General features: G+C 48.8%; 1 protein-coding gene across 1 annotated transcript in view; it reads right to left on the bottom strand.

Moving 5' to 3' along the window:
• The window catches only part of Unkl (unk like zinc finger), a 41,468-nt gene that overhangs the window by 4,285 nt on the left and 20,351 nt on the right, over window positions 1-16,832 (bottom strand). The window contains 3 exon segments of the mRNA XM_027425040.1: window positions 759-986; window positions 1,601-1,684; window positions 11,145-11,322. Coding sequence (XP_027280841.1) covers window positions 759-986; window positions 1,601-1,684; window positions 11,145-11,322 — 490 coding nt within the window.

Genomic DNA, 16,832 nt, shown 5'->3' with positions numbered 1-16,832 from the left:
ATGATACAGCCCATGCTGCACCCAAGGCCTGAAGTGTCTGCAGTTGTTCTGCCCCTCACCTGGCCACCCACCTTGGTACCCTGTAAGTCACTTGCTCATGACTGCTGAAGACTGGGCTCAAAGACTGGGCTCCCCTAATAATGCCCAGTTGACTCAGGAAGACCAGAGTGTGAACGAAAAAATAGATTTAGAGTTCCTAGCTCTAGCAGTTCTCATTATATAGCAGACCGTGGAGGTTCAGAAGAGCTCTAGTTCTGAGGTCAAAGCCCATGGATGTGAACTATCAGTTAAGATGGACACATCTGGAGATGGGCACATTTCTAAATATAACAGATTATGGAAGATGTGAAGAGCCTTAGTGAAAATATGAGAGCAGAAGACAGATTCCTGCTGATCTGTCACACCAGCTCCTTCTCACAGTCTGTATCATACAATGAATCCTAAACACTGTGCCTGTGGGGATCACAAGGTAGCACCATGTATGCCCCACCCAGAGCATTGAGTTAGCTGGCAAGCAAGAGGTATTTTGGAGCACTGTGAGAATGCCCAACTGTGGGTAGCCGGCTGTCCCATGGTAGACGTGTCTACCGTGCCTGTCCACTCATCTATGCCACATAGGCTAGAGGGGGTGGTGCCTCTCAAGACACAGAACTATGGAGGTGAGAAGCCCTGCAGTCAGGAATACCCAGGACTAGATTGGACAGGCCCTGTTTCAGGACCCAGAGCCGGCGGGGAGGGACCCACGCCCAGGCACGCACCTAAAGAGCTGTAAGATGAGGCTGCAGAGCCCAGCGTAGCCGGCTCCGACCGGAGGGGTGGTGGCTGCTGCGGGGGCGTCATAGCCGAGGAGACGAGTGGCCCCGACAGGGACTGGGAGAGCGAGCTGAGTGGGGAGGTGGACAGGGATGAGGACGAGTGCAAGGATGGCGAGCGGGGCAGAGAGCCTGGAATGGTGACGGGTGCTGAGCCTGCCAGCGACCTGGGACCTGGTGGGAGCAGGGAGGCTGAGTGAACAAGGGCAGGCAGGGTTTCTGCCACAGAGCCACTTGCCAATAAGCCTGCGGGCCTGTAAGTATCTAGGCAGCTAGACACCAGAGAAACCTAGGGACAGGGTCACCTCAGAAGACACCAGAGGAACCAGGCCAGCAAGCAAGTACCACCCAGAGAGGTTCAGTTGCTGGTACCCCCAACTCAGGAGAGCACTGGTAGTGGTCCTGGCAGAGCCAGGAACCCACCACTAGTATGGTACTCACAGAGCCACCAGGGCTCTAAGATGGGTAGATTTCTTTTGAAATAGAAAAAAATAACTTTCAGGATGAAGAAAATGATGTAATAACAGAAGCCTCTCTCTATGCCATACAGTCATAAAAATAATTGCTTGTGTTTCTTCATGAGAGGCCCCAGCCAAATCTAAAGGACTGCTTTATCACAACAGAGGTAAACTGAGGAGGCAGTAGGAAACTGAGACACTGAGGCAGGCTGCAAAGTCAGGGAGACTCGAAGAAGAGGATCCCAGCAGATGCCTCCCCGCAACCCCTACAGTAAGCCAGGCAGCATGCATGAAGTTAAAGGAGCCACTGAGCTCAGTCAGCACTCTCACCTGTCAATCCAAGGTCCTGCTCGTCCAAGTCTTTATCTAAGGATGCGATATTTATGTCACTAAGGTGAAGATCTAATGCAGAACCTGTGAGATAAACCCGGTGTTACCCAATCACCTCTCAGGCAGCATGAACACAAAACCTCTCAGAAGGAATGCCTGACCCCATACCCACCAACATCCCCCTGGCTAGAGACAACGGGCCCCCTGCCATTCCACTGTAGCACCTGCTTCTGCTGACCAGCAAGGATGCTTTCTCCTCCATAGCCAGAGGTATTTCATCTGAACAGGCCTTGCTGCCATCAGAGACACAGTTCTGGCCCACAAACATCCTGCTTCAGAGGTTTGGTTTTGTTTGTTTCACTTTGTTTGCTTTTTGTTTTTTGTTTTTGTTTTTGAGACAGGATCTCATATAACTCATGACTGGCCTCACTATACGGCCAAGAGCAACCTGAACTTCTGATCCTCTTGCCCTTTACCTCCTAAGTGCTGGGATTATACAGGATTGTACCAGATGTCCCATGTGTCTCCTTTTACTTCTAACCATTTGTTAAAATTTGACCCAAAAATACATTCAACTATTAAAAATTTTACAGGAGGTCAATTCCAACAGGCAAATGGTTCTGAGGCCATTTTAGGCTGAACACTAAGATAATGACACCTTGAGGACTTAAGGGAGACAGGACCTCCACACTCAGCCCTTGTCAAGGGCAGGGGTTGCTGGGTATGGGAGAATACACCTAAAATTCCAGTACTACAAAAGCTAAGGCAGGAGAATCTCAGTTTGAAGCCAATTCAGTCTACATAGTGAATTTCAGGAGGATGAGTCCAGGACATGCCTCCAACAGGGCTGCTATTCAGGGATTGTGTAGTAGAGAAATTAGCACTCTGTGCCAAAGGCCTGCATAGCCACCAGAGGAGAGCAGAGACAGGAACTGGCTGTAGGAGTATGACTCTGAGTGGTGGCACATTCTCAATAGTCCACAGTCAAACTTAAACATGGAGGAACCCTGTATTGAGAAGCAATGAGATTGTAGCTCTACCATGGTTGACTACTGTCTCTCCCACCCACTCTTCATTTTAACTCTTCACAGTGCATTGGTGCCGTCTATGCTATGAGGTTCAGTCCTATCCCCACTGTTGGTTAAGCCCCCACCCCCCCCACCCCCAGTTTCCAAGAACTCAAGAGAACATATGCCTGTGATCCCAGCACAGCTTGGGATATGTTGCAAGCCCATCTCAACAAACAAACAAAAATCATGTCACAGGTCACTATAAACTTCCCCCGAAGGACCTGGTCTTCTTCCCTTGCTGGCTACAAAGGGCCTCTCTACAACAGGGTGACAGTACATAGGCTGTAAGAAAACCTCTCTGTACCAGGTCAGCACAAACCTCCAGGAGCTACTCTTTGCCCCCAGCTGTCTAGTATGTCAACATGTCCTCTGGGTCATGTCCATTAGGGATTTCATGTGAAACTGCTCAGGCAAAGCTATTACTGCTCAGTGGCATATAGGTGGCCAGCATACCCCTACTGCCCAAGGGTGATTCTCTACCTAGCATAGAGCCCAACATGTCTCAGCCAGGGTAAGAATGTAGGGAAGCATGTCTACCATGAAGTGAAGGAGGCAGTGAGCGGCACGGGCCAGCGCTCCAGATCAATTCACAGTATAGCTGCAGCCAAGAAGTAGCTTAGATTGCAAATGACACCCTAATCAGTGAGAAACAAGAGGGTGACACTGCTACAGTCCCAGCTGCACTTGAGTTGTGGCGACCTGCATGAGGGCATACTGAGCTTTACCCCAGACATACTGTCCTTTCCTGGTCTCTTGATTATCATTCTTAGGACCAGTAAGCATTGCTCAGCCTTGTGGCGACCACCTGAGCCAAACACAGAGCACCTCTCCTGATACTGGTTCTCAGTGGCTCCACAAAGAGGAAGTCAGATGGATGTTCCTGATTTCTGAGAAGAACCTCATGGCTGTGTGACACCCATTATGCTGGCTCACACCAGAGTGGATCAGCTTTTGGCTTAATTCTGTTGTTTCTAAACTCATTCCTAGAGCTGCTAGCACAATTGGATCCCAGCTCCCTCAGGCCTAGCCATGCCCCCCACCCCCAACTCCTGTGAAAAAGACTACTCACTGAGACAAGGGTCTCAAGACAAATCTTCAGGGAACTGAGGCCAGGATGCTAAAGCACCCAGTAGAAAACATTCCAACTTGTACCAGATAATCAAGGAACCAGAACTGTACTCAGTGCAGGGATCTCCACCCCTCAGGAGGCCCTGGGTGAGAGAAATATACAGGCAACCACTCTAAAGACAAGTTATTCCAATAAGCCTTCTGAGTCTAATTCACAAGAGGTGAGGGAGAAGGTGACAGGCTGGCAAGGTCCTGAGACCTAAACCCCAGGGCCTCTGACCTACACACTTGACACCATGGGCCCCGGCACCCTCAAGAACAGTGTTAGATAAGAAGAACCACTCTCAGGCCTTTTCACCCCATCCAATGTAGGCTTAGGAAAGCAACAAGATAAAGTATAGGCAAGACAAAGCTGCCCAGCACCTATTTTTGTAACCCCTGATGTCCTTGGGCCATGGGAACCAGGCACTGATATGATGACCTACTGAAGAGAATCATGACAAGGAAAGAAAAACCAGGTTGCTGGGGAAACTTGCCATCAGAGTCCAAATGCAGAAGCAATCAGCACAAATCAGGCCACTGCCCCAGTGCTGACTAATGGCACAGGCCTCTGCTGCACAGGTTTTCTGATTCCTGTGTGTCTCCCCATGTTGGGCACCTGTCCCTGACTGAGCGTCTGAGGTCCTTCTTTCAGTAAGTACCTCCTGTTACCCGAGCAACCTCTTTCAAACAGCCTGGGACAGAGAGATGTGGGTGTTCTGGGCCTTCAGCTGACCAAGGACCAAGAGTATCCTGGGCTTGTGGGAACTAAGGACCCCTACTTGGTAGCTTCAGCTCATAACTTTATTGTCTTATAGGCCCGAAGTTCAAACTCAAAGTGTGCAGAGCAACTAGCACTTTCTATTGTCTTAGGAAATATCACTCTAGTTCCTGGGACATCAGATATTCCTGGGTGTGTGGCCACACACATCCTGACTCTGCCTCCATTGTCACAATCCTGTTCTCTACGTGTGTCCATATTTCTTAGGAGGACACCATCACTGCATCAGAATCTACTCTAATGACATTACCTTAACTTGATGATAAAGATCCAATTTCCAAACAATGACACATTCACAGATGTATCCTACAATGCTGGAAATCAAACCTGAGCCTCACACAGTCTAGGCAAATGCTCAACCACTGAACTATATTCTCAGCCCTAGATTCATCGTTTTGGGGATACAATTCAACCCAAAATAAAGGAATCCCACCTGGAGACATTTCCCTTACCATGTCTGCCCCATGAACTCCAGACCCTGCTCTCCACTCAAAAAAACTGCCTGTGAACACAGGCCAAACTGGATTAAATTTGGGCAGGGCATCTGTCCCCAGCTCCTGCTCCTCAGTAGCCATCTCTGCTCAGTTTCCTATCTCTCTCATTCTTATACCTCCTCAACTCCTACTCTTTGCTGTGCCTTTTAGGCCCTTCTGTTCAGTTCTTCCTCTTGCAAGGCACTTGTTTCTGCACCTCCCTCTTCCCTAATTAGCCTGTATTCCCTGTATACCCACTCAGCTCATAGAGACTCCCTTGGGGGCAGGGGCTTGCAGCCTTTGCCATAGTCATGTTCACAGCCTGTACAGTGGCTTCTGAAACCCTATGGTAACAGGACCCCAGACCTTAGTAGGTCCCAAGATCTTAGCACAACTGATGCCATGACAGTCCCATCCAGACCTTAAAACCCAGCACACAGGCAGCAAAATGAGAACCTGCCAAAATGAGAACAGAGGCCTAACCCATACAAGTCCCTAAATGTATTAACCCTGCTTTCTGTTTTATATAGTTTTGCTTCTGGTTAACTGTTCTTGGTAACTAAGATGTGTCAACCTAGAACGTGGTTTTTATATTCAAAAGCTCACCCTGAGAAAGGCTTGGGACTGCACTTGGTCCCAAATATCCAGTGTAGTCTCCGGCTGGCCAATAAAGACTTTCTATTGACTTAAATCCATGTTGGAGTAGTCTTCCCTGGTGGATACCTCATAATACTACCTACTCCCTTTCTATCCCCCAGTACCATTTCCCACCCCACCCCCCATCTCATCTCTCAGTCTGCTGGGGAGCGCAGGTGTTTCCCAAGAGTAGGCATGCTTCAGGGTCCCATCTTCAATGACAGCAAGCTAAGCACAGCTCTTTCTCTCTATCCCACACCAACTCAGACCCAAGTCAGCTTTCATGGCTGCCATCACCCATCCTCTGTAGCTGCCTAAAGCTTGGAGGAACAATCCTGTCTTGTATAGAGTTCTAGCTTGTCAAGCTGGAGGCCCCAAGTAAGCTGGCCAAAGCTCCCTGGTGAGTCCTCCCTGGCCACAGCCCTTCATCATAATTCATTGCAGAGCATGTCTCCCTAGTCCCAGATCTTATTAGCCTCCAAACCCTGTGTGCCGAACCAGTATATCTGGACAGAACTAGCCAAAGTATGCACATGGCGGATATGCTCCCATCCTCCCTACAACAAGCTGCTCTCCTGCCTCTGCTGGCCCCTGCCCCAACCCATCCTTTTCCCCTGAATTGGAGCGGGAGGGAGGAGACACAGCCTACACCAACAGCCTCTGCACCTAAAGCTTGGAGAACTAAGTGAGGGACAGGTCCACTGCTCTTGAGCCCCTGGAAAAGTTGCAAAAACTCATTTTGAAGAACTAAGGAGCAAAGAAAGGCATGAAGTGGGATGATTCAATCTGGTCACAATCTCTGGGGCTCAGCACAGAGTCCTAGGTGCAGAGCTAGCCTTGCAGCACACAGCACATACAGCTTAGAGGGGCCAAGTTGAGATAGACGCATCCTGCAATCAATCCCAAAGAGAAGCCTAACACAGGGTGTGAGCCACTGCCCTGGAGCCCGGCAAGCTAAAAGGGGACATCTGGGGAGCCTCTGGGCCCTGTCAACCCTCTTTCAGAGCCAAGGGGTTCCCTAACTCTTTTGAGTGCTGTTCAGGAACCCATTCTACATTCTAGTCCCCCAGGTTCTTCTCTACAACTTCACTAACCCAGCACTTCTGAATCATACTTAAAGGAAGAACCAACTTAGAAAAAGGAAATCCAGGTGAGCCTCCTTTCATAAACTACAAGTTGTCTGAGGGCCAGGCTGTGTCGCCTGACTCAGAACTGGCTCCACCAAATGACCTGAAGCCACCTGGACCTTAACAGCAACCAGCAGAGAGCTGACACTGTCCCAGGCATCACCAGTTCCCAATATGACACAGCACATTCAAAAGGTGCTGCAGCTCTCTACGGTCAGGGATACATGAAGTGACAAGCCACACAGACTGCAGGAGTTAAAGACAGGATGGGTGCCTTCCCTACCTGCAGCTACAGAACAGAGAGGCACCGAACAACCAGCATGCCTGCACTGTGAACTGGGACAGTTAGGAGGACTGGGGGTGGGGGTGTACCAGTACTCTAGGGACAGGCTGCAGGAGGACCATCTTGAAGGCAATGGGGGCCTGGGCAAGCAGCGCCAACAAAGGCGAGTTTGTAAGAGTAAGCATGTAAGTTAACCTCCTGCAGTCTGAAAAACCTGGTATCCATATCATGATCTCACGGCAAAAGAGGTACTTGGCTTCCAGGGAAGAACATGCACCTGGAGGGACATGCATTTCGAAAGGAACCGACCTGAAGGGATGCCCACCAAGACGGAGGGGTGCACTTAGAAGGGAAACTACCAGGGGTTACTTCACCCGGGGGTACGCTGGCCGACCAGGAGGACCTCAGGGGGAGATGCCAGTCAAAGGGGGAATACCACCAGGGAGGATGTGAATGTAGGACAGAAGCCCCCTGGAGGACACGCACCGGAGAGAGGGACGCACACCTCGAGAGGAGAGAGGACGCGTGCCTGTTCCAAAGCGCTGAGAAACGACGACCCACAACTTGGTGCCAGGCTGACGCGAGACCAGGATCTGCCGCAGCCACTGTCAATGCTGACTCATATCCTCCGCAGCCCCGGCCTTCACTGAGGATTCAAACCTGCCTGGTTCGCGCTCCGCCCTCGCCAGCCGCCAGGCCCCGCCCACTCACGCTGTGCACCCTGCCCCCCCCCGCTCCGCCCGAGCACCAGGCCACGCCCCCCCAGCACCTGATTACCAGGTGTGCTAAAGACGTCAAGGTTTCAGCAGAAAGCCCCACTAGCAGGAGTGGGGGTGGGGCGGAAGAGGGGCCGAATCGGAGGTGGAAAGGGGGAGGGGGCGTGCTCATGGAACCGGAGATGTGTTCACACTGACTACCAGAACCAGCTTTCCCGGCACCTCTTAAATGTGCAGGCTCTGCATTTGGCTTCATTTAATTAGAAGGAACCCTACAAAGACATTGCCCTTCAGCTTTCCTCCTCCTCAATGCCAGCCCTTTAAAATTGAAAAGGAACCAGAGAGAAGGCCAACCCCATGGAGAGGAGGCATGTGGGTCAGGCTAGCTATTGGGTAGGGAGAGGCTGATCTGAACCGGGGCCTAGGAACCATGGATACCCATCACTGGAAAGACAACCCACTGACTTCTTGTGTCAAGCAATGCTGAAGATGGAACCTCTACAGATAACGACTTAATTTTGTTTTGAGAGAGGGAGGGTCTTGATACACACAGTCTAGGAAGTCTCAAAGTGATCTTCCTGCCTCAGCCTCCCAAATACTGAGATTACAGTACCCAGCTAGACGATTTTACATATGATCTCCGCTAGCAAGGTTGAGGGGCGAGGAGAGGAAACGTTCATTATTTTAATTAGGAAGCAGCAACTACAATACACTGTCTGTAAATGAAGACAGGTAGCCTAGTAAACTTGAGGCCTTGGGTTCCATTTCAGCAATGCAAAACAAATTTTAAAAACACATAGTGTATTAAATAATGACTAGAAGAACTACTGCAGGCTGGGCGTGGTGGCGCACACCTTTATTCCCAGCCCTCGGTAGGGAGAGGCAGATCTGCAGAGGCAGATGGATCTCAGTGAGTTCAAGGCCAGCCTGGTCTGCAGAGTGAGTTCCAGGACAGCCTCCAAAGCCACAGAGAAACCCTGTCTTGAAAAAAGAACTACTGCAAATACGTTAACATCTGTCAGTCTCAAAAGAAAATTGAGGTCTTTCTAAGATACTTTCAATGTTTGTTAACACCTGGTTCAACCTTTCACCTTGGTGAGTCCAAACAGTCTGCATATTCAGGGACGGGGATCTAACTTTCCCTCAACATTCTTCCCTATGTATTCTCTTTACTTGTTTACTTTTACACTAGAAAACCAGAGGGATGGAGGAAGGCTGGCAGGTCCTGAGGCCAGCAGGATCTCTAGAGCATCAAGGGGCCAGAGAGAGTAAGCAAGCACTTCAGATAACTGTAGGACAGCTTCAAGACCAGACACAGGTCCATCTGTGTATGCATGCACCTATGGCATATGTAGGTACCAACACAGCACCTAGGACCTAAGAACTTCCCTTCCTCTCCTCAAATCCAGCAGTAGGGACAGGGAGGTGGTGGGTTCTTGGAGATTCCCATTGCCACTGTGGCCTCCTGAGGACAGATAAGGCTGAATTCTAGAAGGTTCTCTAGAAAATGAGACAGACCCACATACAGCCCCCATGGGAACCTAGGGCTTCCAGGGGGAAGGAGACCATACTAGCCACAAGATTATGCAGTGATTTAGAAAAGTGACCCTTGGCAGAACGGAAGAGCCAGAGTCTATACTGAGTGAAAAGGAGGTTGGAAAGGTATGGACGGAACAGACTGCAGCTAAGAAACTTCTTGGGCAGCTGTGGTACTGAGCCCACAGTACTTTCCCAGGACCCTCAGCAGCACACTCACCAGCTCCAGGGTCCCCTAGCAGTCCCCATGTAGTAGTACAGGAGGATAGTGGAGGGGGCTGTCCTCTGCCAGCACTAGTGGCATCATTCCCAACCTGCATCCAATGTAGAACTCTAGCAGGCCTACATGGATAGAGCTTGTGCTATCTTGTGGGATGCCTAGTGACACATCTCTATGTCTGGGTGGCTTGCCACTTTGCTACTTGCACATCAACGTGGACACCTCTATTCTGGGCCCTAGGCAGCATGACCTATTCCAAGCTAGAAGACTTAACTTTCCAGAGCTTAACATCTCCAGTATGAAATCACCACAAATGACATTCTTTTTTTTTTTTTTTTTTTTTTTTTTTTAATCAGGGCAAGATACAGACTTTGGGGGCTGGAAGGATACTTCAATGGTTAGGAGCACACCAACTACTCTTCCAGAGGACCCAGGTTACATTTCCAACACCAACACAGCAGCTCACAACTATCTCTAACTCCATTTCCAGGGTAACCAATTCCCCCCTTCTGATATCCACAGACAATGCATACATACAGTGTAGACAAACCTTTAGGCAAACTCTCGCATACGTAAAATAAAAACAAATAACATCTTAAAAACAAAGCAAAACAAAACTGGGTGGTGGTAGAGCACGCCTTTAATCCCAGGACTCAGGAGGCAGAAGCAGCTGGATCTCTGTGAGTTTGAGGCCAGCCTGGTCTACAAACAGGGTTCCAGAAGAGCCAGGGCTTTTAGACAGAGAAACCCTATCTTGAAAAACCAAACCAGCCGGGTGGTGGCGGCGGCGGTGATGGCGCATGCCTTTAGTCCCAGCACTCGGGAGGCAGAGGCAGTGAGTTTGTAGACCACCCTGGACTACAAGAGCTAGTTCCAGGACAGCCTCCAAAGCCACAGAGAAACCGTGTCTCGAAAAACAAAAACAAAAAAACAAACAAAAAAAAAAAAAGAAAGAAAAAGAAAAACCAAATCAAACCAAACCAAAAACAACTCAGGGTTGGGTCAACTAGGCCCCGGTAACCACAGAATGCAACAGCTCAGAGCAAGCTACGTGTGTGACTCACAAGCACCTGTGTACACAGCAACACAGGGAGTCCCTCACCCCTCTTGGACTCAGCCCATCTGCTTAACTCATCCTGGCCTTTGTGCCCAGGTCCTCCACTCCTGTTCAGGCCCTGATACATCATCCTAGCCTAGCTACCACCACACTGATCCTCCCTCAGTGAATGACTCCCAGGCATTAAGTTGGCCACAAGCTGACCCCAGCAGTGTTTACCAGCTCCAGGCTTCTTCTCTTGACCCTGTCATCACCCGTACCTTTATTTCATCATGATTTCCATTTCCACATCTCACTAACCTCCTCACTGTCCTGTGGCCTCTGGGACAGAAGGTCCACTTGCCATAGTTCTTTGGTGTTTTGTGCAGTATGTGGTGTGGGCTTCACATATCCTGCAGTCCCTAGCACTGCAGAGCACCGAGTGATTCAAATTGAGAAACAACAAAACCATGTCTTGGGCTTTCCAACAGAGCAGTGCATCCTGAACCTCTATAACACAGTGTGGAAAGTTGTGAGAGGAAGAGAAGTGTGGACTTACCGAGGACTGCCTCCACAGTGTTGCCAGCTGGATCCAGTGGGAGGGCACGGGCAGGGAGGGTCGGCAGAGCGGTGGGGGAGGAGCTACCTGAGCCAGTGCTGGATGCCAGGCTAGATGCCATACTGGAGCTTATGCTGGGGGCCAGTGGGTGAACCACTGAGAACACAGCGAGGTGGTTCTGTTCAAAACACAAACACTATGAGCAGGTGCTGTTGGGAACAACAGCAGCAGAGACAGTGCAGATGGATGGGCTGCCAATTTCCACAGAGAGGCACACTAGGACAGTCAGCATCTCAGGGTGTTGCACAGGGATGGGAACTGTTGGCTAGCATGCACTGACCATGACGGGTTGTCTTGCTGTCACTCAGGCAAACAGATCTGGAAAGTATCTGTTGACAAACCCACCCAGCAGATAAAAAATACCTATGACAGGCCAGGAGCTGGGGGCCTGCCAACCCTTCCCCACAGCCTCCCAGGAGCCTCTGTGTTCCTCCCTAGTTCTTACCCACCCAGTGGTCAAAAAAGCGAACAATGAGGAAAATTGGTACCATCTCCATTTGAGAGATAGTAGATAAAACAAGTCTTAAGATACCAGGCTAGGGGCTGGAGAGATGGCTCAGAGGTTAAGAGCACTGGCTGCTCTTCCAGAGGACCTGAGTTCAATTCCCAGCATTCATATGGTGGCTCACAACCATCCCTTACGAGATCTGGTGCCCTCTTCTGGTGTACAGATATACATGGAAGCAGAATGTTGTATACATAATAAATAAAATATTAAAAAAAAAAAAAGATACCAGGTTAGATTCAGGGAACAAAGCAGCAGAGCTAGGGGCCCTCAGCATGTCTCAGTACAATGGACACTTACATGAAAATCAAAACTATGTGCTGAACCTGGAATCTTTACACCAAGAAAAAGCAGCCCGTGCATCCTGGGACTCACATACCCCCTAAGCCATCACCAGAGCATTCACATCCCCCATGAGTCCCACAAGGGTACCCAGTGACCTCATGGAGTGACAGAGATGCCTGGGCCAAAGAAGGGATGGGTGTTCTCTATCAGCAAGTCACAGCCACTGGCCATGGGCTGAAAGAAACTGTTACCAGCATAAAGTGAACCGGCTCTCTATAAATGACAAGATTACACAACACAGCTGGAAATCAACAGTTTAGTGGTAACCCCATCATGTAGGTACCAGGTGCAGAAGCTGTAGGTACCTGTACTGTCTCTCAGTCACCTCCTTCACCAGGGGGCCTAATCCAGTGATGATCTGGTTCCAGTCAGGCTGAAGTCCATCCCAGGACAACTGAGAGGCCAGCATCCTGGATCATAATCACTACTGCCCCTTTCCACCCATCTACCTTAAACTTCAGACCTCACCTAAGTCCAATACCACTAGGAACACATGCACCTCTTTCCAAATAATGGGAAGCATGTCACCCCCATAGGGTCCTGGTTTAGTAGAGAAGCAACGTCAAGGCCTGTTGCTTAGAATACCAGGAAGAATCTGTGCTCTGTCACTTGAGCAGTTAAGTTGTTCTTCCAAAGGACCCAGGTTTGATTTCCAGCACCCACATAGCAGCTCACAACCATCTATAACTCCAGTTCCCAAGGATCCAATGGCCTCTTGTGGCCTCCGTGGGCACTAGACATGCATGAGGCGCACAGACATACATGCAGACAAAAAAACCCATACACATACAATAATAAAATTAAAACAAAACAAAACCTTAAGACTTTAAACCAGAGACCTAGAATGCATAAGACTTGCAAATTTGGCATGATGTTATTGCCAAGCCATCAATAAAGCTGGTCTTAGGGCAGTGGATAGACCAAGATGGTGACTCATGCCCCACACTGTGAGTACAGCAGCAATATTAATTGGGCTGTGGGACACCAGGGCCCCATCTGGGAACTGACAGACAGCCTGAGGCACTGGGACTTGCCTAGGGCACTGAGACACCATCCTCTTCTTTCCCAGATGTGTTTGAGAGGGACAACCATACCTGGGCTTCACATTAGCACATGTGTTACCAAGGAACCAAAACAGTCCTGCCTCAGTACACACTACGACCACACTCCTCCAATCATACCAGCAGAGGATGGGCACCCCTCTGCCCCATGTAAGGATGCTAGGAGACTGCTTGACCCTAAAAATGAGTAACATCATCCATGTCCTTTCCATTCAAGATCAAAATGGTCACAAAAGTACAACCACAAAGGGTCAACCTAAGGGTCTCCCTCCATCAATGAAGTCAGACATAGCTGGCTAAGGCCAGAGAGACACCACCAAGGGATATTCCTCCTCTAAAGTCAGCTTTGTCTTCCTGGCTGTTCTTTCTCCTTCCTTTTTTTCCTTTCTTCCTTCTCTTTTACTTTTTGTTGTTAAAATATACACAAGATAAAAATAATCTTTTAACCATTCTGAGTTTTATTAATTTTATTTATTGAGAGAAAGAATATTTGTGTATGGATACATGTGTGGGCATGGCCAGAGGACAACTCATGGGAGTCAGTTTTCTCCTACCTGTGGGTCTCAGGGATCAAATCCAGGTCATCAAGCATGGTGACAAGCTCTTTTATCTGCCCTTAACCATTCTTTTTTTTTTTTTTTTTCCCCCGAGACAGCTGCCTCCTGAGTGCTGGGATTAAAGGCGTGCACCACCAACGCCCGGCTCCCTTAACCATTCTTTTTTTTTTTTGGTTTTTCAAGACAGGGTTTCTCTGTGGCTTTGGAGGCTGTCCTGGAACTAGCTCTTGTAGACCAGGTTGGTCTCGAACTGACAGAGATCCGCCTGCCTCTGCCTTTCGAGTGCTGGGATTAGAGGCGTGCGCCACCAACACCCGGCTCCCTTAACCATTCTTAACTACACACTTCTTTGTGGTACTAGGGACTGAACCTAGGGTCTCACATACTAGGTGTGCTGGCTAGTTTTATGTCAACTTACACATGCTATAGTTATCTGAAAGGAGGGAAGCTCAATTGAGAAAATGCCTCCAAAAGGTCTGGATATAAGGCATTTTTTCTTTTATTATTACTTTTTAATTATTTACTTTTATTTTATGTGCATTGATGTTTTGTCTGAATATATATCTGTCAGATCCCCTGACCTGGAATCACAGACAGTTGTGAATTGCCATGTGCATGCTAGGAAGTGAACCTGGGTCCTCTGGAAAAGCAGCAGGTGCTCTTAATCACTGAGTCATCTCTCCAGCCCTAGGCATTTTCTTAATTAATGCTGGGCCAGTGGCCCTGAGTTCTATAACAAAGCAAGCTAGCTGGGCAGTGGTGGTACACGCCTTTAATCCCAGTACTCAGGAGGCAAAAGCAGGTTGATATTTGTGAGTTCGAGGCCGTCAGGTCTACAGAGTGAGTTCCAGGACAGCCAGGGCTGTTACACAGAGAAACCCTTCGAACGTCTTGAAAAAATGAGGGGGAAAAAAGGAAGAAGCCACGATGAGCAAGCCAATGATCAACACCCTTCGATGGCTCCTGCCTCTAGGTTCCTGCCCTGTCTGAGTACCTGTCCTGACTTCATTCAGTGATGAACAGTGATACTGTAAGCCAATAAAGGCTTTCCTCCCCAACTTGCTTTTGGTCATGGTGTTTCATCACAGCAGTAGTAACCCTGACTAAGATACTAGGTAAGCACTCTATCCCTGAGCTACACCCTCTGCTCTTTATTTTTAACCTTTAAGACAGTCTCTTTACTACCATGCCCACGCTGGCCTTAAACTCACAGTAATATTTTTGCCTCAGGTCTCTCAAGTAGATGGGATTTTATGTGCCTGCACCACAAGATCTGACTCGAGGTATATACTTCTGTGGCATCATTTACATTCACCCTTGTGCAAATACCATCACCACCAGTTCCCAAAATCCTTCACTTTCCCCAACTGGTACTCTGTCCTTGTGACCCATGAACCCCCTCATCCTCCCTCCTTCCCTTGCCCTGGCTCCATGAGGAGAGCAGAAAATAAGAGAGGATAAAAACTTTCCCACAGGAAGGAAGGGAAGTGACATTTCATCCAGAGCAATCTTTGAATCAATGATGACTGCTATTTACTTATTTTTGAGGTAGGGACAGTGCAGTTTGGCTCATGACCTTCCTGACATGGCCTACCAAGTTACGGAGTCTGGGGTTACAGGCATGGACCAGTGAGCCTTGCAACACTCACTGTTCTTTTACAGTGAATAGGAAAAACAAATCACCTTGACTTATTAGGGCAACACTGTCAAGATAAAAATCCCTGTTTCCTAAAACAGGCAACTTAGTTTGAACTAACTTATGGAAGCCAAACTAGATGGGGAGAGGCCTTGGGGAAGGGGACACATGAAGCCCCCACCACAGGACTGGGCATTTCAAAGGAGCTTTAATGAACACAGACAGGCTATATTCCCTCAGATAGGAGGATCCCCAGAGCCACTGATGTCCACTCCCAGAAACAAGCCAGGCTCTTGAGCATGGAGGAGTGGGCTAAACAGTGTCCCCTAAATCCTTATGTGGGAACGCTTACTACTAGGACATCTGGCTGTGACTTAATCTGTATACAAGAGCCTTGTTTTTTGTTTCTAATTTTTGAGAGGGTTTCTGGTGTAGCCCTGACTGTCCTAGAACTCTGTAGACCAAGCTGGCCTCAAACACTGAGAGCCACCTGCCTCTGTCTCCCGTTGACACATGAGTCTTTATAAATTTGATAGGTTAAGATGAGGTGTCCTGGTAAGAAACTGACTGGGGGAATGGTGTCCTGGTAAGAAACAAGGACAAAGACACGCACAATGGGATAACCCTGTGATGCCACAGAGAGTACACAACTCTGTGGGCCTGACCCCACCTGGATCTCAGTCTCTAACCTCCGGACTTGGAAATAGAGTTCTGTTGCTAAAGCCTCTGCCTGAGACAGTTACAGTGGCTGTAGCTGGCTTATATACAGGCTCTACAGGGCCTGTGTTTCCCAGAGAAAAATGGTAGGTACAAGGCTTTGATTTTGTTGTTTTCAAGGACACAATTTTTTTTCTTTTGGGTTGGGGGAGATTTGAGACAGGGTTTCTCTGTGTAGCCTTGGCTGTCCTGGAACTCTCTCTGTAGACCAGGCTGGCCTTGAACTCACAGAGATTATCCTGCCTCTGCCTCCTGAGTGCTGGGATTAAAGGAGTGCGCCACCACCACTTAGCTTAAATATATATATATTTTTTTTTTTTTGGTTTTTCGAGACAGGGTTTCTCTGTGGCTTTGGAGGCTGTCCTGGAACTAGCTCTTGTAGACCAGGCTGGTCTTGAATTCACATAGATCCGCCTGCCTCTGCCTCCCGAGTGCTGGGATTAAAGGTGTGAGCCACCACCGCCCAGCTAGCTTAAATATTTTTAACAACAAAACAAAGGACACACAAATACAAGCAAAAGGAAAGGTAATTACAGAACAAACAGGCACTAGGACTAGGGACTTAGCTCAGTGGTAGAGCAAGACCATTGTGGTGATATCTTGCTTGTACAAATAAAGCCTGTCTGAAGGTCAGAGAATGGAGCTTTCCACTAGCTAACCATAGAGGTCTAGAGGTCTAGAGGTCTGTACAGACAGGCAGAAGTGAGATAGCTGGGCTGATATAAGGAGGGAGAAACAGGCACTTGGTCTCTTGTCTGCTGAGACACTAAGGAAGTAAGGTGGGGCGGTGGCTTGGTCCTTCCTCTC

The sequence above is a fragment of the Cricetulus griseus genome, chromosome 7 (genome assembly GCF_003668045.3).
Source record: "Cricetulus griseus strain 17A/GY chromosome 7, alternate assembly CriGri-PICRH-1.0, whole genome shotgun sequence".
In the NCBI taxonomy this organism is placed as follows: Eukaryota; Metazoa; Chordata; class Mammalia; order Rodentia; family Cricetidae; genus Cricetulus; species Cricetulus griseus.
This window is presented reverse-complemented; position numbering and strand designations above follow the sequence as displayed.